This window comes from Chionomys nivalis, chromosome 4 (genome assembly GCF_950005125.1).
Source record: "Chionomys nivalis chromosome 4, mChiNiv1.1, whole genome shotgun sequence".
Lineage (NCBI taxonomy): Eukaryota > Metazoa > Chordata > Mammalia > Rodentia > Cricetidae > Chionomys > Chionomys nivalis.
In genome coordinates this window covers 103,692,059-103,716,498 of record NC_080089.1, presented here as the reverse complement: position 1 = coordinate 103,716,498, position 24,440 = coordinate 103,692,059, and the positions used below count along the sequence as shown (strand labels likewise).

Sequence of the window (24,440 nt, the reverse complement as noted above, 5' to 3'; positions counted from 1 at the left end):
ATGGAGATAGGGATGGGGAGTGAGACAGGGAAGGGAGGAAGTAAAGGATGAAGGAAAGCAGAAATGAAGTAATTTCTTGTATAATTCTCACTTGCTGTTTTTGTTGCTGTTCTTTTTTTGATATTTGGGTTTTGTTTATTTGGTAAAGTAGTGAATAATTAATTTTAGATTTTGGTTACAGAAATACGTCTAAAGTAATTTTACAAGGCCAACATAGCCACAATTTCTATTATTATTATTATTTTATTATATTACTTTAAAAAATACCAACCAAATTCCCATTTCCTCCTCTCCTCCCACTCCCTCCATACACCCTCCCCTACTCCCTCCAATCTTAAGAGAGGACAATGTACCCTGCCCTGTGAAAAGTCCAAGGCCCTCGCCACTACATCCAGGTTGAGCAAGATATACATCCAAAGAGAATAGGATTACATAAAGCCAATACATGCACTAGAGACAAATCCCAGTGTCATTGTCATTGGCCCCTCAATCTGCCCCAACTGACAACCACATTCAGAGGGACTAATTTGATCCCATGCTCGTTCACTCCCAGTCCAGTTGGAGTTGGTGAGCTCCCATTGGCTCAGGCAAATTGTCTCAGTGGGTGAACCCCTCGTGGTCTTGACTTTCTTGCTCATACTATTCCTCCTTCCACTCTTCAACTGGACCTTGGGAGCTCAGTCTAGTGCTCCGATGTGGGTCTATTGCCTATGTGTTTTATGGTGACATTTAAGATAATATCAGTCTGACTACAGGGCAAGGCCAGTTCAGGCACCCTCTCCTCATTGCTTAAGGTCTTAGGTGGGATCATCCTTGTGGATTCCTGGGAACTTTTCTAGAGCCAGGTTTCTTGCTAACCCCCAAATGGCTCCCTCTTTCAATATCTCTTTCCTTGCTCTCATATCTGTCCTTCCTCCATCTCAACTATCCCATTTCCTCAAGCTCTTCCCAACCCTTCTCTTTCCCCCTCCTCTTCCCCTTCTCCCCTTCCTTCTTCCCCCACCCCTATGCTCCCAAATTTTGTCAGGCGATCTTGTCTGCTTTCAATTTCCAGGTGGATCTATATGTTTTTCTTTGGTTCACCTTATTAATTAGCTTCTCTAGGATCATGAACTAAAGGCTCAATATCCTTTGTTTATGGCTAATATCCATTAATGAATGAGTACATAACATATTCATATTTTGGGATCTGGGTTATCTCACCCAGAATAGTGTTTTCTACTTTCATTCATTTGTGTGCAAAGTTCATAATGTCATTTTTTTTTAACCACTGAGTAGTACTCTGATGTGTAGATGTGCCACATTTTCTTTATCCATTCTTCCATTAAGGGGCATCTAGGTTGGCTATTATAAATAAAGCTGCTATGAACATAGTTTAACAAATGCTTTTGTAGTATGGTTGAGCATCTTTTGGGTATATTCCCAAGAGTGGTATTGCTGACCATATACCAAAATTAAATCAAGACCAGGTGAGCAATTTAAATAGACCTATAAGTCTCGAGGAAAAAGAAGCTGTCATCAAAAATACCCCCCCCCAAAAAAAAGTCCAGGGCCCGATTATACTCCTCAAAGTGTTCCACATAATAGAAACAGAAGGATCATTGCCAAACTCTTTTTATGAGGCTTCAGTTACCCTGATACCACAACCGCACAAACACTTAACCAAGAAAAACAATTACAGACCAATCTCAATCATGAACATCGATGTAAAAAATTTCAATAAAATACTGGCAAACCGAATCCAAGAACACATAAAAAAAATCATCCATTATGATCAAGTAGGCTTCATTCCAGAGATTTAGGGCTGGTTCAACATACGGAAATCTATCTATGTAATCCATCATATAAATAAACTTGGAAATGACAGCTGTGCTTTTGCATTAACATATAGTTATATATAACCATTTGTACTTTTCATAATAACCGAAAATGCTTTATTATTAAATTTATAGTTTTAAACTTTGTAGTTCATCCGACTGTTGATAGCCTTTTGAGTTCAGGTCTAAGATTTTATCAGTATCTCACTTTAAAAGATAAAAAACTGTAACTGACTTGTTTACCTTATTCAGAGCGGCACGTTCTTCAGAAGTAAAGGTTCATTTCATCAGGAAGATACAGAATTTCTACATATGACAGTTCTTTAAAAACAGATAAAATGAGCCATACTAAAAAGAAATTATGTCCATAAGTAGTTAAAATATAAAAGGACTATAAGATCCAAATCAAGATTATGATTAGCAGTTGGGTGTTATTTTTAGAATTATTTTTAGGTTGCAGTACTTAAAAGTAAGACACAAGGGCAAGGGTTGGTGGTCATTGTTTAGAAGTTCAGCTAGCAAACTAGATGATATTTTGAGGCCAGGTCCAGAGCAGAGTCTACTGGAGAGAGAACAAAACTGAGGTGTGATAATAACTACAGTTGCAGATAGATTCATTCTCATCTCCCCCCTTTTTCTCCCTTTCCTTCCTTCCCCCAAATGAAAATACCAAGGCATACCATTGAAGTAGTTAGTTAATTTTTCCCAGATCACTTTGTCAATTAAGATAGAGCACCAAGCAATCTTGACCCTATATCTAGTATCCCTTATGCACTATGGCATATTGTTAAAGAATTAAAAGTCTAGATGGATAATCAGCAATATGAAGGCACGGAATGTTTTCATGTTACTGTTAATGGTGAACTTAAGAATTCACTTTGGATGTGCAGGAGTGAATTTTTTAACATTAAAGTATTCAGGTTTTTTTTCCCCTCTAGTAAGAAAGACAGACCTTTAAGAGAAACCAAATGTAGGATTTAGTATAACACTGTGTTTTTAATAGAAAACTCCTGGGTTTCCTTGGTATTAAGTCCTGGTTTGAAATGGCTGTTGCTGTATTTCTAGAGAAGTAGATGTAAATATGTACCTTCTGCCTGTTTTCTTTTTTTCTTTATTTCTTTTTTTCCTGCTACAGGATGACTGAGATCCTAAATGGGCTTGGTTGGCAGGGTAGCTGCAATCACTGCTGCTCTATATATAATGTCACCAGAGGGTAAAAACTCTCAGTGGACAAATGGCATGCTGTAGTTAAGAGACAAAGCTTTCTCCATGGTCACGTACTGCTATGGAATGCACTTCATTTATCATGTGTTCCAGAAATATAAGTAGTCTAGCTTTTGTGTTGATTCTGACAGGGAGTTGTTGTACTTAGCCAAGTTTGCTAGTTCCATTTATCAATATTTAAGTTGGTAAAAAGCAATGAAAGCTGTATTCGACTCTACTTAACTTTGTGTCCTGCAATAACTCATTTGGGGTGGGATATGGAGAAAGGCCTTTTTATAGTTGGGGTCATTCTGTTTTATGTTGTAAAACAATCAAAGATGTTTGTAAATCTAGGTTTTAAATTTATACACCATGGAATGCTGATCATTTAATTAAATTTAGGTTCTAGTGCCATTCTTCCCACTCCTAATTTTTAGCCCATACTTATTTTTTCTAGCTCTTTAAGCTATTTCTTTAATGTTTTACATTTCTAGAAATATCCCTTTAGTGGATGTCTTTTCTAAACTTTAGAAAAAGTATTTAAGTATTGTTTAATGATTGTCTTAATGTAAATGACAATAATTAAACTGAATGCTCATGCACCTACACATGTGCTACTTCCCCCCTGCACTGTGTTCAGAAACCCATATCTCTGTCTTTCGAGTCAGTATTCAGTAGTTACAGTGTTGCTATTTCATAAATTTCATATGACCCCCTTTTGAGTAAATAGTAAGCTGTTATGATATCTGTGTAATTATTTTCATAAATAAGGAATTCAAGTTTTGCTTCCTTTCATAGTTAATGACTGTTTGGTATTCTTTACTTTGTTTTGTAAAATCTAACCTCTTATCTGAAATAAAAATTTCCATTGAGTATGTTCAAATACATTAGGTATTTAACTAATATAACTTTTTCTCAGTTATAACCTGTATGGAACCATGCTACCTTCTACATTAATATGTCCTTAAAAATGTCTTTGTCTCTGAGGCTAAATTACTTTTGCCTTGATTTTGACTTATTTGTTCCTTTGGCAAAACACTTTACCAATCAATAGCTTTCTGAAAAAAAATGTAAAGTAAAAATTAACATTTTGCATTTTAAAATGTATTTAGCCTACCATTACCTTTGTTTGATAGTCTTGATGAATGTAAAATTGTTACAAATAAGATACAGAATTTTAACTTGGTATGGGTATACATATTTATTCTAGCCAGCACTCAGAAGATTGAGGCAGGAGGATAAGATTTTGAATACATCCAGGCACAAACATTCAGTGACACTGTTTCAGACAAAACAACAACAAAAGCAGACCCTGCAGAGCTTTGAAAGCTTGTCTTCCTTATTTCCCATATTCCAATGCTGTCGTTTCTGTCATACCATGCCAGTGCTGTTCTGGTTCCTCTTGTTTACAGTTTGTCTTCCTGAAAGTTTATGGATCATCTCTTTGTCCTCAATATTGTGAAATTTTTAACAATGTCCATCATTGCATCCATTTTTTTACTTTTGTTTTGTTAATTATGCTGACTACACATCCAGTTATTCCATGGGATCTCATTTTCTTTACTTTTGGCACATGTAGTTATGGGCTAGTTTAATTCAGGAGTTAGAGTACTGGAAGACCTCTGGTTACACAGAACTTCTACTGAGTTAGTGGTTTTAGGTGCTTACCTTGAGAATCCAAAGTATGTATTTTACTGACATCAGGTAGGGTAAGATTTTAGGAAGGGCATTATTATCGATGAAAGCTTAAAGGAAAATAAGCTAGGAGAGCACCTGTGTAGCAGGAACAGATCCTAGAGAGAGGGAACCACTTAGTTGAGTGTAGAGGATTGGAAAATAAATTGACGCTGTATTGATTGCAATCATTCTGCTGCTTTTTAGTTTATGATCCATTTCATTCTTACTTTGTTTTTACACAAAAGGCTAGGGCTTGTTTTTCCACCTTTGCATAGTTAAATGAGAATGGATTTTCTACTAGATAAAAAGTTTAGCAGTTATACTTTTAAAAAGTATTCCAGTTACCTACATAACAAAACATCAACAGCTTAGTAATTTCAAACAACTGATAAATGTCTCAGTAGCTTAGCTGGCCTGTTTCTTCTTAGAATTTCTCACTCTGTTGCAGTCAGATAGTTGCAAGGTGGGCAATAGGTCCCCGAAGATGAGACAAGGCTCTGTATACAATATGGGTCACATTGAGGAGTTGTTAGTAGGGTGCCTACTTATGATTTCAACATATAACTTGTGCTTTTAAAAGCTTGACTACTTTATTCATTCATTTATTCATGTATGCTAAGAGACAGTAAGAAGTGAACTAATTAAGGGCTAAAAATTGACTTAGTTTACTGATGTCATGTTCTGTTACTCAAAGAAGTCTCAGAATCAACACACTCTTGTCTTCCCTAAAGGACTGTCATTGTTATAGAAGAACAGGGCATGGTAGATATTATCATCTCTGGACATTTTAATATGAAAACTCATTATTGAAACATAATTTCTTAAAGACTATACCAATATATTCTTGTACAGATATTATGTATGTATAAACATTTGTATATCTTTTACATGTGCATATATGCTTATATATGTATATACCCATTTACATAATTTTTTAAAAGATTTATTTATTATGTATTCAGTGTTCTGCCTGCATGTATCCCTGCAGGCCAGAAGAGGGCACTAAATAATCTCATTACAGATGGTTGTGAACACATGTGGTTGCTGGGAATTGAACTCAGGACCTTTGGAAGAGCAGGCAAAGCTCTTAACCACTGAGCCATCTCTCCAGCCCCCCATTTATATAATTATATACACATATACTCTTATTTTATTAAAGCTGATATATCAAACTATAAAATGTAAAGAAGAAATTTATTCTTTATGGTTCTGGAATATGAGAAGTCTAAGATTTACAGAATTACTGTCATGGGAGAGCCCATTTCCACTTAACTGGCACCTTCCCATTACATCCTTACATTGTGTTGGAATGAACAAACTCCATTGAGGCTTATAAGGACACACACTAATGCTATTTGGGTTCTGCCTTTATGACTTTAATCATCTCCCCAGAGGTACTGCCTTCTGATAACATTGCCTTAGGGATTAGGATTTTGACATGTGAATTTTGGTGTGATAATTTTGTCTGGAGGACCAGCCTGCAGCAGCACAGGAGTTTGACAGGAATCCACGGAGTCTGAGTGGCTAAACTTTTCTATCTGAGAGGAGTTAGGGAAAAAGACACTCACAAACTCTCTTGATGGTTTCCTTCTTTATTCTTATTCTTATTTATTCTCTCTCTTCTATCTTATGCTGTTTTATGGCTTTTATATCCCAGAGTCAAAACAGTTGCAATCCATTTTTCAAGTAAATGATTATAGGTAAAAACATGTTTTTAATCTTCCTCATATGATTAAACATTTTATGTATTACAGGTAAAAAACAAATTATGCCAAGAGCCCACATACATTCATACCCAAGCATCTTGTTATAGATTAACCATGTGAAAAGCAAGGTGTTCTTGTCAGGTCTTTTACTGGCAGGCAGCATTTTCAGTTACAAAGAAATGGCCAATTACTTCATTACTTATCTTGAAAGGTAATTTTATAGAAAATCTTAAAGGACTCATAAACAGAAATTTTTGATATGAAAAAGGGTCAGCTCTACTTAAATATTTAGGGTACATAACTGTTCATTAATAACTTTTTATATCAGGAGATTGTGGACATAAATGTGTTGGAGAACGCCACTTGTTTGATTCAAGGCCGCTCAGATAGCTTAGACCCGAAATAATCACACAAAAACTATATTATTAAAAACCACTGCTTGGCCCATTAGCTCTAGCTTCTTATTGGCTCTTACATATTAATTTAACCCATTTCTATTCATCTGTATATCACCATGAGGTCATGGGCTAACAGCAAAGTTTCAGCACATTTATATATGGCAGCAGCTCCATGGCATCTCCCTTCTTTCTCCTAGCATTCAGTTCTGTCTTCCCCACCTACCTAACTTCTGCCCTATCAACAGGCCAAGCCAGTTTCTTTATTCATTATCTAATAAAAGCAACACATAGACAGAAGGACTTCCCACACTATTTCACCCTTTCTGTTTAAACAAAAAAGAAGGTTTTAACTTTAACATACATATAACAAAACAGGCATCAAACGAGAATTATAGTTACAATATTTATATCTACTTTATTTTTATCATAGCTAAGGAAAACTATAATTATAGTTGTAAATTCTTCAACTCTATCAAAGACTCCAGAATGATATAATATTATCTAAGTAACAGGAAGTGCATTGTAAGCAATTTCCAAAACTCTAAAATGGGCAGAGACATCTTGCTACCTGGACAATCACCTAAAGTTCTTCTGTACAATTGGGACATCCACTCTTCAGTCCACAGGCCCATAATATCCAGCAGACTTTTCCATGAAGCAGGAAATTTCAAAGACAGCCCCACCTATATTGGCAGTTTTTCAGTCAGTTTCTTCTGTGTCCTACAGAATGTCTAGCAAATTCTTTCATGAAGCAGGAACCCTGAAGGACTGTCTCACCTTAGTTCAGCAATCATTTCTCTGTGGGTCCTTCATGTCCAGTTAATCAGTTCAGGCAAAAGCAGTTTCTTGCCCAAATGGCTAGCAAACTCCATTAGGAGCCTCTTTGATACCCATCTTCCTCTCAAAGTACTTGGTGCTGCCAGGGGCAGACATGTCTCATTGTTATGAAAAGTACTACATTATTAAAACATTTTAAATGCCATATTCTGTTGGTCTCTGAAAGATTAGAAGAATACCTATGAAATGGAAATATATCTCCATACATCTAGAAAATCTAACTAACATGGATACAAGTTTGATTATTACCTATTAACCTATATTTCTTAATTATATATTACATTTTTAAGTGAGTTACATGAATACAATACCCTAATCAAGATCAGAAATACATATACATATAACAAAATTGACTTTAAATTTGTATCAAAACACCAAGATCCATACCAATGCAAATTATTCTTATCTATATCATATCCCTCTTTAAATGTAAGTAAACAATTATAAACAATATTTGGGAATATGGGCATAGTTCTCTCTATACTGCTTCTGGTGTTTGAGGGCGCTATTGATCAGGTCTTTCATGGTGTGTCCTGTGTGCTAGGTTCATCTCAGTCAGCAGTTGGGTGAAGTAATTTTTTGAGGGTGTTCACAGCAACCATTCAGGAGGTCATGCTCCTTCAAACCACAGCATTCTGGAAGCAATCCACAGTTTCTCTTCCTCTGTGGAAAGAAGAGAAGAACCTCTTTTCCAAAGCAACATATCCTTAGACCCAAATTTGAAATTCACAATACCTTTTTAATATACATGTTGGTTTAGCTTAGTATCCCATACAATGAAATGTCTCTCTGTACTTTGCTCCTTTACAGTCAGAAAATTCAAAGAAAACACAATAATATACAAAATCCATACTCTCTGAATTTTTCATTTTTACATGGCTTGTTTTTCTTTACTCCTTTTCTTCTATGACTATCTGTAGTCTTTCTCTTTAAAGACTTTACCCTTTTTTTTAACCATTAACTTCCTTTTATGACTCTCTTTAATCTTTTTCTTCTCACTTCTAAGCCTGTATACCTTTTTCCAACACTATGACTCATCTGGATTTGTCTTTATTGCATATCTGTAATTTTTTACTGTCCAAGAGTACTTTTTAAAATGCTAAGTGCTTTTAAAAACTTAATGCTGCGCCATTACTATGGTATATATGGCACTTTCTGCTTTCCCCACCTAGTTCAGCATGGCAGAGCTGCTCACACTTTTGAGTGTCATGCAAACCACCCTACTCTCAGGCACACAGCAAGTCTATGTTGCCATTAAGCAAACTGCAGCAGTTTGCTCACAAAACCCTCTCAAATGCTTTGTAGCTGGACCTCCTGCCTGAAAGAGTCAGAGTTTGCACTGGCAGATGGCCCAGAATGCCGGCATTTCAAAGTGGCGTGACTTTTTTTTCTTTTGCTACAACTGAATCAGGAAAACCTTTCTTAAAGGAGCTGCTGCATGCTGCCAGCAAACAGCAAGAAGCTATGTTAAACTCTGTATGTTTTTTTTTTGTTTGTTTTTTTGTTTTTTTTGTTTTTTGTCTAGAATTCCTTTTCAAACTCTCTCAGGTTTTAAGTGGATTTAGTTGGCCCCATGTTGGGCACCAATTTGTTGGAGAAGGCTGCTTGTTTGGTTCCCAGTAAAAGGAATTACTTTTGGTCATCAACAAAAGCTAGCAATAAGAATATGTCAGCTAGTAATAATTGGGCTGCTTTGTTCTTGTTCCCTGACCTTAAAAGAGTTTTGCATTCAACTTTGTGTCTTATTAAAACTTTAAGTGGTCTTCTTGGTTTTTTTTAACCTCAAAGTTGTTTAACAAAAACATCTTAGTCTAACTTTGTTATTTTCAAAGCTTTGTTTCAGCTATGATGCGCTCTGAGACCTGTAAACACATCTCCCAACATGAATGTTAAAAGAATTTAAACTAACTGAGCTATTGGGACTCAATTGTTAGTCATTAACTTAACTATAATCCATGCAACTGTAAGGGGAGACTGCTTGTTCATTTCCTGGCTGCCCAGACCCAAATAATCACACAAAAACTGTATTAATTACAACATTGGTTGACCAGCAACTCAAGCATATTTCTAGGTAGCTCTTATATCTTAAATCAAGCCATTTCTATTATTTTGCATTTTACCACAAAGCTTGTGGTTTGTTACCTATTGCTTCTTGGGCAGCCACATGGCATCTGCCTTTTTCTGCAGCTACATAGTGTCTTTCTGACTCCGCCTACTCTCTTTATGTATCTCTTCCTGCCTGGCTATATTCTGCCCTGCTATAGGCGGAAGCAGCTTCTTTATTAATCAATGACAATAATGAATATTCATAGCATGCAGAGGGGAATCCCACATCGTACAACTTTTTAGGTGAGATTCATAGACCCTGACTGTGAAACATCCTTGTACTTATTTTTATTCATCAAAACTTTACTTAAGCTATTTAAATTATACAGTACAGCGTAGGGGAGGGGTCATCTTCTTAACAATCCACAGGTAAAATTTACCCAGTAGAATGGGCTGTTTCCAAGAGATAAACACATTATATCACAGACAGTGGAGATCTCCCCACATCCACTCATACCATGCTAGGTACTAGAGAAAGAAAACTGCAGCAAACATGTAAAGACACAGCAGAAGCAAAAGGCATTCTGGGGTTTGTAGTCCTGTGTCCTTGCCTAAACGAGATGAGCCCATCGGAGGATTCCCTTCTGGTGGGCTGACACCTAGAACTTCAACTACAACTCACTGTTCCTCTGGCATGACCCATGGCAGTGTGACACAAGCATTTAAATTTAGCGCACAGGCTGCAGAGATGACTTAGTAATTAAGACCACTGGCTGCTTTTCCAGAAGACCTATGTTTGATTCTTAGCACCCACATGGCAGATTACAACCGTTAAGCCATTACACTTGAAGTAAAAAAATAAATCTTTAAAAATAATAACTCATAGTGCATATGCAAACATGAGATGAATTGATGTCAGCACACTTTCTTATACTTGACCTTAAAAAACCCCACTTTTAAATATCGTATGTAAATCTCAGAGCTACCTAGCAACTGAAACTATCTTTCTCCCCTAATTCAAGGTTACCATTTCCTGAGAAACTGTTTCATGTCTTATAGAGCCTCAGCATCCTTTTGTATCACTCTCATGGATGATCTTGCCTTTTTATTTCTCTGAGAATGAAGCAATCAAAGGAAAAGACTTCAGTAATTTCATTACATTTCCAACTCTCTGCATCATTACCCATATTAGGGGTTTTTCCTATCTGTGAGAATACGGTTGCCCCTTTGTACCCATGGATTCAAGTTTTATGGAGAAGAAATATTTGGGGAAAATTTGCATCTGGGAATTTTTTTATTAATCATTAAAAGCATTCTTTAAATTTTTTTTCTTTACATACCAGCCCCAGTTCCCTCTCCGTTTCTCCCATCCTCCCCACTTCCTCCTATCCCCCCACATCCACTCCTTAGAGGGGACAAGGCCTCTCTTGGGGTACCAACAAAGTCTGGCATATGAAGTTAAGGTAGGACCAGGCTTCCTCTCTCATGCATCAAAGATGAGTAAGAAATCCCACCAAGAGAATGGACTCCAAAAACCCAATTCATAAAAACATTCTTTATAGACTTATTTTATCTCAAGTTATTCATTAATCATATAAAAATCATTTTTTTCTTTGAAAGAGATAGAATCAAGGTATTCAAAAGTTAAGGTTTTGCTTCAATGAAATAAGACTTCAGTTCCTAAAAATGCTTTTTTGAAGCACCAACTGTGAGTACTTAGTTTTGTTTTTGTTTTTTTTTTTTTACTTGCAAGGTAATAAACACTATAATGCCCTTAATTAAGTTCATTATGATGTTTCTCCTTAACTTTTGTAAGCGTGAGGATCTTTATTAAGCTGAAAGGAGTAGAAATCTATTACTCTAGGGATCCACATTGTTTAAAAGAAGCTAATTAGAAAGCTAGATGAGGCCTAGAATCCAAGAAAGGAATCTCACTCCTGAGACTGGCTTTATATGAAACCTTAGTTGCTTCAAAATAGGGCAATTAATTCTCTCCTTCCTTCTTTTAACTTGACTATCCCTCCTGATGAAACTAGAGGTGTTGCCAGATGGTCGAAGTCTTGCTGCTAAGTGCATTATTATTTCCGTTGTGAAATCAGCTTTGGGCTTCTGTGTAAGTTACTTTTCTGATTAAGTGTAATAACTTTGATTTACTTGAGATGAGCAGTCCAGGGCTGAATAGAGAGGGTGCTTTTTCCATGATCCAGATTAGTTACACTGCCTTGTTAGATAGCATTGTGCACAATTTTTTAGAAAATAGGAACTCAAAACTTTGTTTCTAAGTAAGATTCTTCTTACATTGCCTTTATAGTTCAGGGAAATGAGCACTTTTCATAGTTTAACTATTTTTCTTTCTCTTCTCATTCCCTTTCCATATCCCTTTTATATTTCACCCACACCAAAATACCTTTCAGAAACACAAAGTAGATCTTTTCTACAAACTACGCCATGTGATGAATGAACTTATTGATCTTCGAAGGCAGCTACTGTCTGGTCACCTGACACAGGATCAGGTGCGGGAGGTTAAGCGGCACATCACCGTACGACTGGACTGGGGTAATGAGTAAGTATGACTATTACTTGGACATCTCTCAGTTTTATTGTGACTCAGTCCTCATAGAATTTAAACTTGAGTAAGCTTCTCTTTAATGATTCAAAGATAATATATCTTCTGTACAGTTTTTATAGGTATCATTGTTTCTTCCAGTTATCAAAGGGCATTCACTAGTTCTAGTCTTGACGTTTTCTTACCCTGTATTTTATTTCTGTTAAGAGTTAAAGAGTTGGTTGGAGTTTACCCTCTGAGCTGTTTCCAGGAGATAAACTCCTTTATTTTAAACCTCACTAATCAAAATATACTTTAAAAAATTCTCTGATACTGAAGGGGAAAAGGCGGGGGAGTCAGGAAAGATGGCTCATCAGATAAAGATACTTATACTAAACCATTCTACCTGAGTTTGAACCCCAGATCCCACATGGTGAAGTTCTCTGACTTTTGCTTGGGCAGCTCCATGCATACACACACAACAAATAAATGTATTCTCTGTGTGTGTGCATCTCTGTTACTGGTTTTAAAATATATCTTCTAGCCATACAATGAACCTGTTTAAATATCATTATAAATGAGTATTTATACTTCAGAGTATTCTTAACTCATTTGTCATTCAGAAAGATTCCTGCATTTGTGCAGTGGATGTGATGATTTTCTGTGCCCTTAAAATAAAATTTGGGGGCCAGGGACATGGCTGTGTGCTTAGGAGCACAGGCTACTCTCTCAGAAGACCCAGGTTCTATTACCAGTACTAATGTGGTGACTCACAACTATCTACAACTCCAATTCCAGGAGATCTACTGCTCACTTATGGCTTCTTTGACACCATAAATGCACATGGTGCACAGACATACATGCATGCAAAATGCACATACACATAATATAAAATAATTTTTTTAAATAAAAAATTGAGACTTTGTCATTATAAGTTGAAAGAGATTAAAGTTATTCCTAAATTTAGTAATTGTTCATGTTCATTGAACTTTGAAGCAACCATGTTGTTTCCTACTTCAGATATATGTATGTACGTACATACATATATTTAAATATTTATGTTCACTTTTCCCAACCAAGGCATTATTGAAATGATAGAAAAGAAAATGATTGGGAAGGGGTACCCTCCAATAAATGAGATATGTGAACCTATTTCTGAAAGGTAGGAAGTAGGCTATTTGACAGAAGAAGTTAGTATAGGCAGAGAGAACTTTAGTGATGTTGGAGAAAGTCTGCTCTGAAGCTCCCAGAATCCAGGGTTATGAGAAGGACCTTAAAAGGTCATGCTAATGGTCTGAAAGTCTGTATGAAGAATAATCATCACTTGAGAAAAATTAATAGCCACTTGTTTCCCCTTTATGTAAGCAAATATTGAAACCAAGAGCCTCAGAGAACTGGGCAACGGGAGTAAGAATTGGGACCTCATGTTTTGTGGCATTTAAAGGTTTTGTAGTATCATGACCAGGTCCCGCACTCTTACCATAAAGGAAAGTCTCCCAGTTATCTAATTGGAAACAAAAACTTCCTAAATTTCTTCCAGTGCATTTTACATACAAATGAACAATTAATTTCACTGATATTTATATAAATTATCTCTCAGGGAAGAGGGACACCAGGATTAAAAAAATACCTAGACCTGGGGGGAAACGACTTCTCCTTTGAGAGGAATAGAAGTTCATTTACAAACTTTAACAACAAAACAAATTCCCCTGCATTTAAAAATCAAGAAGCCTCATTGTGTAGAATAGAAATATATGATTTCTAAAATAAAACATTCAGATAAATTTTGTGTTTAATTTTCTTGAGAATAAAACAAAAAAGGTGGAAAACTGATGAGCGACTATATTTACTATTAGAGAGTAATTCCTGGGAGGTTCGAGATCAGATATAATTCCTAGAAAAAGAGCAAGGACAATGAAATAGTATTTATAAAGAAACAGAAATTCCTCGAGTCCAAAATCAGCAGCTTCCCAATAGAAGGGACTCACCATACATTTAAAGTTACAAATGGAGTTTTAAAAGAGTCCATTTTAAGGTACATATTTGTTTATCCTAGGGATGAAGAGAAATTCATTAAGGTCTTTAGATAGAAAAACAACTTCTCTTAGAAAAGAAAGTAATTACACTTGCCTCAAAAATTTTATCAATAATATCAAATACTGGAAGATAATAAAGTAGTTGCTTTAGGATTCCATAGGGGAAATGATAAACTAGCCAGGGTTTATAAGTGGTCACACTGATAGTGTCAAGACCAGTTAAAGCCATTTGTAGATAGAATAGCTCTCTCTGATTTCTTTTCTTTTGGTGAAACTTGAGGAAAGAAATTGTAAAGTATATGAGTAAATCAGGAATGGTGGGTGGTGGTGGTGGCACACACCTTTAATTCTAGCACTTGGGAGGCGGGCCATGGGCAGGTGGATCTCTGTGAGTACAAGGCCAGCCTGCTTGGTCTATAGAGAGAGTTCCAGAACACCCAGAGCCACAGAGAGAAACCCTGTCTTGAAAAGCAAACAAACAAAAAAAGAGTAAATCAGGAAATACGAACTCTAATAAGTTCTGAATGGATCTAACTGAGAGTGATAATTGTTATTACTAATAATAAGAGAAACACAATTTAAATTGGTTGTACTTTTTCTGAAAACACAGGATACTATCCTGGCTAGTTTTGCAACTGTACATTGTAATCTTCGTTATAAACTAAACTAGTTATATGCTATAGTATACATGAATTCAAGTACAATGATCAATAATGTTCTCTAAAGTAATGACTTGAAACAATAAAAAACTAAGTAAAATACATGAAGTTACAGTATAAGTAATGATTTTGCCTCTTCAATCTCAAACACTAATTATATTATAAATTACATTATATATTGCATTTTCTTTAAGAATCAATAGCAGTAGCCAAGAGTGGTGGTGTACAACTTCAATTCCAGTACACTGGAGGAAGAGACAGAAGGATCTCTTTGAGTCTGAGATCAGCCTGATCTATAGAGTGAGTTCCAGGACAGCCAGAACTAAAGAGAGAGACCCTGCTTCAAAAACAAAAACAAACAAAATATCAATAATAATAAATGAACGTGAATTGATGCCACTAATAGTTATACAATTCATTATGTTGCAAATTAACTACAACCATAAGACCAGTAGATAAATCAGTCATCATTTTACTGCAAAACTTAGGAAACAAACCAATCATATTTTATAATGTTAATGAGAATAATTTTAAAGTGATGTCTTAGAAACAAGTACAAATTATTTTTTAAGAAAACTAAGTACACTGGAAATACCTTTCAGTAGCTGTCAAACGATTTCATCTTTTTAACTTTTCCTCAGTGAAGTATGTTTATATAGGAGGGTAATATGTCAATTTTAAATAAATCAAAAAAGGAACATAATTGTAGCATGAATTCTAGTTGGTCATAATAATAAAAACCCCGAGTCAGATATTAATGTCAGGGAATAATGCTGAAGATCAAAGAAACGGAGAGACCAGTCACTAAAAAGTTGTCTTTTACCTCTGCTAGTGCTCAGACCAAAGGGGCGATTCTGTCCTCAGATTGCATCTCTCCAGACTAATCTCCACCAAACTTCAGACTGCAGAGCTCTTGTCTCCTTCTGCTTTATAGTCCCCTGTCCACCCAGCCATATCACTCCTGTCTCCACCCCACCTAGGGCTGGAATCCCAAAGTGCTGGGATCACCTTTGTGTTAGCTCTGTTTCTCTTTTAGATAGATTCTATCTTGTGTAGCCCAGGGTGGCTTTGAACTAACAGAGATCCCTCTGCCTCTGTCTGGGAGTCCTGGAATTAAAGGTGTGTGCCTCCACTCCCTGCCTTCTAGTGGCTTAACTTGGCGCTCTAATTTTCAGACAAACTTTATTTGTTAAAACAAACAAAGTATCTCTACCTACAGTTCCATTTCTTTCCCTTCTTTCCTTGTTCTCCATCTTCCTTCTTCATGCACCCCTTCTTTCCTCCAGTTTTCTTCTTTTTCCCAATAGAAAATAAAGTAGAAACCTAAATGAAAATTTTATAGTTCTGTCTCTATTTTGTTGTTGTTTTATTTATTCTTCATTCATACAATACATCCTGACCACAGCCTCCCTTCCCTCTGCTCTTCCCAATCTCCATCCCTTCCCCCTTCACTGCCCCTCCATTTCCCTTCAGAATATAAGAGGCCTCACAGGGATATCAACTGAACACAGTATAACAAAATGTAATATGACTAGGTACAAACCTCATATCAGGGTTTGGACAAGGCAACCCAGTAGGAGGAAAAGGGTTCCAAGAGCAGGCAAAAGAGTAAGAGATGCCCCCGCTCCCACTGTTATGTTGTGGAATATTTATTTGACTTTGCAAAGATAAGTTGCATTTGTTTAAGTATGTAAGGATGTGTTGCATTTGTTTATGTTGCAGACTATTTGTTTAACTATGTAAAGATGTGTTCCATTAGTTTAATTATGTGAAGATGTGTTACTGTTTTACCTTGTCTACCTAAGGCACCTGGTTGGTCTAATAAAAAGCTGATTTGTCAATAGCAAGGGAGGAAGTATAGGCAGAACTTCTGGGTAGGAAGAGTAAATAGGAGGAGGAATTTATGCTCTGGGAAGAAAGAAAGGGGGATGCCAGGAAGATGCCAGGGGCCAGTCAGACACACAGAGGAAGCAGAAAAGTAGAACATACAGAATGAAAGAAAGGTTTAAAGCTCTGAGGGAAAATGTAGATAAATAGAAACAGGTTAAATTAAGTTAAAAGAGCTAGTGGGTTCTCATTGTCCGCCATGTTCAGAGAGTCCGGTTTTATCCCATGCTTTTTCAGTCACAGTCCAGCTGGCCTTGGTGAGCTCCCAATAGATCAGCCCCACTGTCTCAGTGGGTGGGTGCACCCCTCGTGGTCCTGACTTCCTTGTTCATGTTCTCCCTCCTTCTGCTCCTCATTAGGACCTTGGGAGCTCAGTCTGGTGCTCCAGTGTGGGTATCTGTCTCTATCTCCATCCATAGCTAGATGAAGGTTCAGCTTTTGTTGAGATGAACAAACTGATTCTGTCATTCGTGTGTAAATGTCAGATCAGAGTGATGCTTGACAGGGCTTACACAGCAGTGCCATGTAGAATCAACAGCTCCTTTACCTGGAGACATTGAGTTATCTGTGACATCTAGAGATAGGAATTGGTTTTCTCCCTCTACTATGTGGGTCCTGGGATTGAACTTAGGACAATGAGAACTGACGAGAGGCCAAGGACAATGGCACGGGGTTTTGATCCTACTTCATGTTCTGGCTTTGTGGGAGCCTAGACAGTTTGGATGTTCACCTTCCTAGACCTGGATGGAGGGTGGAGGACCTTGGACTTTCCACAGGGCAGGGAACCCTGACTGCTCCTGGGACTGGAGAGGGAGGAGAAGAGGAGTGGGGGGAGGGGGAGAGGGGCGGGAGGAGGGGGAGGGAAATGGGAGGCAGGGAGGAGGCAGAAAATTTTTTTTCAATAAAAAAAATTTAAAAAAAAAGAAAAAAAAGAGCTAGTGGGACAGGCATAAGATAAGGCTGAGCATTTATAATTAAAAAGAAGTCTCCATGTCTTTATTTGGGAACTAGTTGGTGGCCCAAAGAAAATGCCAGCTACACTGTTAGGAGTCCCAAAACATTCTCAAGCTAAACAACCACAATGTATATGCAGAGGACCTAGCAGAGACCCATGTAGGCTCCATGATTGCTGCTTCAGTCAATGTGAGCCCATATGAGCCTTGCTTAGTTGATTCTATGGGCTATACTCTCCTGGTATCCTCTGGTATCCTCTGGCTCCTACAATCTATCTGTGACCCCTCTGACTCCTACAATCTATCTGTGACCCCTCTGTCTTCCTACAATCTACCTGTGACCCCTCTGGCTCCTACAATCTATCCGTAACCCCTCTGGTTCCTACAATCTATCCGTGACCCCTTTGGCTCCTACAATCCTCCCTTCCCCTCTTCTACTGGGTTCCCTGAGCTCCGCTTACTGTTTGACTGTGAGTCTCTGGATCTGATTCTATCAGTTGCTAGATGAAACATCTCTGATGACAATTGGTCTAGGCACTAATCTGTAAGTAGAGCAAGATATCATTAGTAATTATTTCATTGAGTTTGGGGATCTCTATTTAAACAAGAAAATAGTCAAATCTAAAATGTTTGCTCAGAAATTGAAGAACTGTTCCCTCTAGTTCTTGCTTGAACTTTAATTATTTCTTAAGATTTAAAAAGAAGAGATGATTTATTGTTAAGGTGTTTTTTGACATTAAGTTATATAAATGAGATTATTCCATCCCAAAGTTGAGTCAGAAAACTATATCCACCATTCTTGTGTATACCAGCATATTTCCACACTTTGTGTTCTATTGTAATCTAAGTGTCATAGAACATTGGCACGTAGCATATTTAGTAGAGCACGGTCAGTATCTGATGAGGACATTTTAATATTTTATTTCACATAATTTTTAGTTATATGCTAAACTCTAATGTCTTTCCTATAAGCTCTGACATATTATAACTTGTTTTAGAATCAATTCATAAGCTATTAATAATAGCTATTGATAGTATATGTCATGCAGCACCTTGGCAAGTGCGAGGACCCATTGTTAACACTTACTGTAATGAAATACTCCTATGGCCTTCCAAGACAAAAAGCTGTCTTACCTGGTAAGGCAATTATGACCAAAAAGCGGTTTCCTTAGTGTTCTATCATGTAGTAAGTGCTGGAACTGGCATTTGTACCTAGGATAACTCCTAAAACCCATACCTTTAGAGGACTGTACCTGTTTGTGTTAGTCTTAAAATTCGGTTACTTGTTACCAGTGTTTGTAGTTTAGATATTGTTTGGTTTTTATTTTATTTTTCTCCTAGTATTGCCTCTCCTTCTTTTCTTCCTATCCTTCTCCCCTCTCTCATCCTATGTTCTTTTCTTAAATTTTAAAATAAATGCAGAACTTATTTCTAGACAGGCTTTCACTATGTAGGCTTTGAGATCACCTGCTTCAGACTCTCGAGGACTGTGATTAAAGGTGTGTGCCACCATGCCCAACAGTATTGTGTTTTTATATTTTTAGGATCTACGATTAGGAAGTGTGTAATACAAAGTTGTGTTCAAGTGAACTGTTCATTCTCCCTTCTAAAGTATCCTATATAAAGAATAAATCCAATAATTATATTCAGTGCAACGAGTTAAAAATAATACACCTAGTAATTAATTTCAATTTATTAATTTTTCAATACCTTCCATAAACACTTTTTTCTATGTCTTTAGATTCATCACTGTAGAAAATATAAAATAGGTAAATTAAAATTGCAGTAATCCAGAATTGACACAAGTAAACTGATTTTGCCTTAGAAAAATACTCAAAAGGAGAAATATTTTTAAAAGTTTTTATTGCTTATTTAAAAATAAGTTTTATTTTTATTTCTGAGATTATGTCACATCATTTTTCCCTTTTCTTTCCTCATCCCAAACCCTCTCATATATTTCTACTTGCTGTCTTTCAAATTCATGACCATTTTTCATTACTTGTCATTGTATGCATATATATGAAATATATGTGCGTGTATTAATATACATATTTATTCTAAATACACCCTGATCAGTGTGTATGATGTTACTCATATGTATGTTTTCATAGCTGACCATTTGGTATTGCCTGACCTATTGGTGTGCTCTTTCCTGGAGATTATTCTTCCCACGCTCAGCATTCTTTAGTTGCCTGTTTTTCATTGTATAGGGTTGAGTCGTGTGGCCTTTCTCCCATCTACTTTAGCATTTTTATTGTTATTGCCTCGGTCGGTTCATGGTTTGGCAGTCATGTTTGTGATATTTTATGGGTGTAACTTCTGACATTACTAGAAGACATAATCTCACAGCAAATGTCCTGTTCCTTTGGCTCTTAGAATCCCTTTACTCCCTCTTCTGCGGTGTTCCCTGAGCCCTAAGTGTGGGAGGGGTTTTTTTTTGTTGTTTTGTTTGTTTGTTTGTTTGTTTTTTTGTGGAGGACTAATTATGAAGTTTCAATCAAAAAGATCAGAATTCTAACATCATAGATAAATTATCTGAGTATATACAGAGTTACATGAATTGAAGGAACATAACTTCTATAACATTACAGAATTTCTAAATTTTTCTCTTGTCTAGCCTTTCCTACCAAAAGTCATTCCCATAAGGAGATTGTGTATTCCATCAAACCATAATTACTATTTGCACAGAGCTCCAAAACTATTTTATGTTCATTTTTTACATAAAGTCCATTTACTTTCCTCCTTTATTTTTTTCTATTTGTGCATATCTTTAATTATTTTTTAATTAATTAATTTATTTATTAAAGATTTCTGCTTCCTCCCCACCACCACCTCCCATTTCCCTCCCCCAATCAAGTCCCCCTCCCTCGTCAGCCCTAAGAGCAATCAGGGTTCCCTGCCCTGTGGGAAGTGGGAGGTTTTTTTTTTTTTTTTCTGGTAGATGTATCTATTGAGACTGGGCTCCACAACTCTGCATTTTGATTGGTTATAATTTTCCGTAACAGGTTTTGTCTTTTGCATTGAACTTCCAGAGGAAGGAAGTAACCAACCATCCTACTCAACTATGATACCTGTGAACAATCAGAATGGCATGATTAACCCTAAGTGTGCCTTAATGACATACACTCTTTTAAAAAATTATAGAATTTTATGTGTTGCATTCTTTAGGTGGCAAGTTCAGATTTGAATAACATTGAAAGTATTTTTAAACTTTTGTTGAATTAAAATTATGTGGTGGTGTATGGCTTTAATCTCAGTACTTGCAAGGCAGAAGCAGGTGAATTTCTGTGAGTTTGAGGTCAGCCTGGTCTACAGAGTAAATTCCAGAACAGCCAAGGCTGTTACACAGTGAAACTCTTTCTTAAAAACAAATGTTTCTGTACATTATTTTGTTAAATGAAATTGGTATTTTTATTGCAAAGTCAAAAATTTTTAAATGAATCACTTATAATGTATAATTCTAGTTATTGTTTTGTCTTATATCAAGTCTCACTTAGCCTGGTTTTGAATTTATAATTATTCTATCTTGGTATCCCAAGTGCTAGGTTTGTGCATACCTGCCATTATACTCTGCCTTTTCTTCTTTCTTAATCTCACTAATTTTCCCCTCCCCCCTCTTTTCTACCTCCACTATAAGATTTTTACCTATGACAATTCCTTCATATTTTTCTCTCTGATTTAGTTTATGTCCTTTATTTAGATAATTGTGGTTAGAGTAAGTGCCATAAGCAGTAGTTTGATTTGGAATACACAAAAATGTGTCACTCAATAAATTTCCCCTTAGTAAATTTTAAGCTAGGATTCCTGATTAAAGATTTAAAGATACAGTCTTTTTTTTTTCCTTTTAGGACATATAAAGGCAGCAGAGTATCAGTGACTTCTCAGGTTCTTCAGTGGTTAAGGTAGAGTCAGCAGCAGTTCTTCTTCAAGAGTCAGGCAGTCTCTCTTTCCCTACCTTTCTTAAATTACACATTTTCTTATTATTTCCTAAACAATACAATAGAACAGCTATTTAAATAGCATCTACATTGTATATATTACAGGTGTAGAGATGACAAAGTATATGGAAAAATTGTGTATTATATCAAGTTGTATTGAATATGCTTATGTATTATATACAAATTGTAACTCTATTATGTAATAGATTTGAACATCATTGTATTTGGGCATTCTTGAGGGCTTCTAGTACTAATCCCTCTTGGATAGATATCAAGAGACAGCTGTATGCGGCGAACTCCCTGACCAGCAGGAAAGGACGACCACCAGACGAGGATTCTTCCCAAATCACGCTTTATTGGAGCCTCTTGGTTGAAGGGAGAGTGGAAGCGAGGGGCCCTGAGCGCCAAAGGGCGGCTGCTTATATAGGGGGTAAGGGAACGAGTCGTGCCTGGATTGGCCGATGCGCGCCTGCCGATGCTCCTGGCCACGGGATTGGCCCTAAGCACATCATCGTCACTGCATACGAGAGGCACGGTTCCACTGCATTGCCTAATATGGAGCTGTCCAGCAAGCGAGGCCGGGGCCAAGCGCCATCTTGTAATGGCAGCCACTCAATCGGCTCCCAGCAGCTCCCCCTTTCTGTTTTTCTCTGTAGGCCAGTGAGAAGGTCTTACTCCCGTTCAGGTCCTCACCTCATGATGCAAGGACCGATCAAAGGAGGCCCAAAACTCCTGGTACTCCTTCTCCCGTGCAATGGAATAAACTCCTGGGAGGTGCAAAGGCAGTACTCAGAGTAAAAATGCATACCTTCCTCAGTGCAATGGAGAATTTCTCCCTGAGAGTGCAAAGGCTATGCAAGGAACAAATCAACTGGCCTTTTAACCATACTTGGGGTGAATCGCCATTCTCCAAAGCGGCTAATGCTTGTAGAACCGCAACCTTATCTCGAGATGTTTGAGCTCGGAGACGGCATATTAGCCAAAGGCAGACTATACATTCTCCCATGCAGCATGCAAAAAACAATCCTTATATCCGAAAACCTTTTGTTGCAGCCTCTAGTGAAATTAGCGGGGGCCCATTGAGGCCCAGAATAGCCTGTACCATTACTCACTTTGCACTTATTAGTGGTATTGGTAGCACAACTAAAGTTGCTCTGTCCAGCCTGCCCTCCCTGAAGTAACACAAAAAGGGGAGAGATCAGAGCAACTGCCATTAACCCTGCAGAGGAGCCATTTATTATAGGGCGTTAGCAGATTTTAAGAAGGTTCCATTGAACCAAAAAGCCTGTAACATGGGGAGGCCCAAATCCTTGTTGGTAAAAAAAAGCAGGGGAAAACCACGGCATTGTGGCAAACAGGAATCGGCTTAGGGAAGGCAGACAGTATTCCCCATCTCTGCTCCGCTCGAATCCGGATTGTCATCGCCACCATCATCAGGAACAGCAGCGGCGTCATCTTCGACTGGATCATGGCCTTCCTCCATTGGCTGGGGAGCAATTGAATCATCCTTAATGGTTCTTGTCAATCGGCACGGAACCCAGTGAGGCACCTCTTGACCCTGCGGGAAAACACAAATAGCTCCCTTGGATCTTCTGATGACAGGATCCGGGCCATACCATTTGTTATTCAACACATCCTTCCACATGACGGCCTCTCCTTTATCTTCAAGGGTCATTGCAGCATGCCGATCAGCAGCTGTCCTGCCCCGGCCGTCAACTATCAAAAAGTTAAAAGTAAAGAGTGCCAGTGCAACTCTGTTCCTGGGGGAAGCTGTCTCCGCTATTCCCCCTTTCTGTTTCTGTAGGAGTCCTTTAAGGCTTCTATTTGCCCTCTCCACAATCCCCTGACCTTGGGGATTGTAGGGTATGCCAGTGGAATGTTCCACCTGAAGCTGTGCACAGAAGGCGCGGAAACCTTTTGAGGAATAAGCAGGGCCATTGTCAGTTTTAAGGCGGGTGGGTTTGCCCCAAGCCGCTCAGGCCTCTAGGCAGTGGGGTCTTGACATGGGTGACGGGATCCTCCATCACCGGGTATGCTGAGGCTAAGCGTGCCCAAGTGCTCTGGCTAATATAATGGCAACCCCTTCCTGGTTCAGCTGCTTGTGCACCTAATGGCGGTGCCGAGGGGCACCATCTTGTAATGGCAGCCACTCAATCGGCTCCCAGCAGCTGTACATCTCTAAACTTCCAGTAGTTAAAGAATATATATGAAATGTATGTTTTGTTCTCTCCCACCATGCTTCCCCTTCCATTTGTTCTCCTCTCCTCATGGATACATATCTTATTATGTAACCTAGGCTAGCTTACAACTCATTTATCTTATTGCCTCAGTGAGTACTAGGATTTATAGACACGGACCAATCTGCTTTCATGTAGGTCTGTTTTGTTTCTTTAGAAAATATAAATGACTTGGAAAATATTTTTAAAGATAATTTTATAACTCTAGTTTTCTAACATAAATACTGGTGTGCTCTTTTCATTCTAAATTATAGTAATCATTTTGCTGTTAGTGCTTGCTTTTAACATGCTGTTAATATGCTTGCTTCTATCTTCCTCATAGTTTTGATTTTCCATTTTTACTTTACTATCATCTTGTAATTTGATACTTTTAGATCAGATACTTTGCTATGAACAAGCTTACCTTAGTTTGTTTTCTGATGCCATGATAAAAATCACAAGATCAAAAGCAGCTTGGGGAAGAAAGTGTTCATTTCCTCTTTCAGCTTATAGTTCATCCTG

General features: G+C 37.4%; 1 protein-coding gene across 5 annotated transcripts in view; it reads left to right on the top strand.

Annotated features, from left to right (window-relative positions):
• Dock3 (dedicator of cytokinesis 3) overlaps positions 1-24,440 on the top strand; it is a 401,182-nt gene that overhangs the window by 178,056 nt on the left and 198,686 nt on the right. For all 5 annotated transcript variants that reach the window (XM_057766540.1, XM_057766539.1, XM_057766538.1 and 2 more), the window contains exon 6: positions 12,099-12,247. In XM_057766540.1, the coding sequence (XP_057622523.1) occupies positions 12,099-12,247 (149 nt within the window). The remainder of the gene's footprint in view (positions 1-12,098; positions 12,248-24,440) is intronic.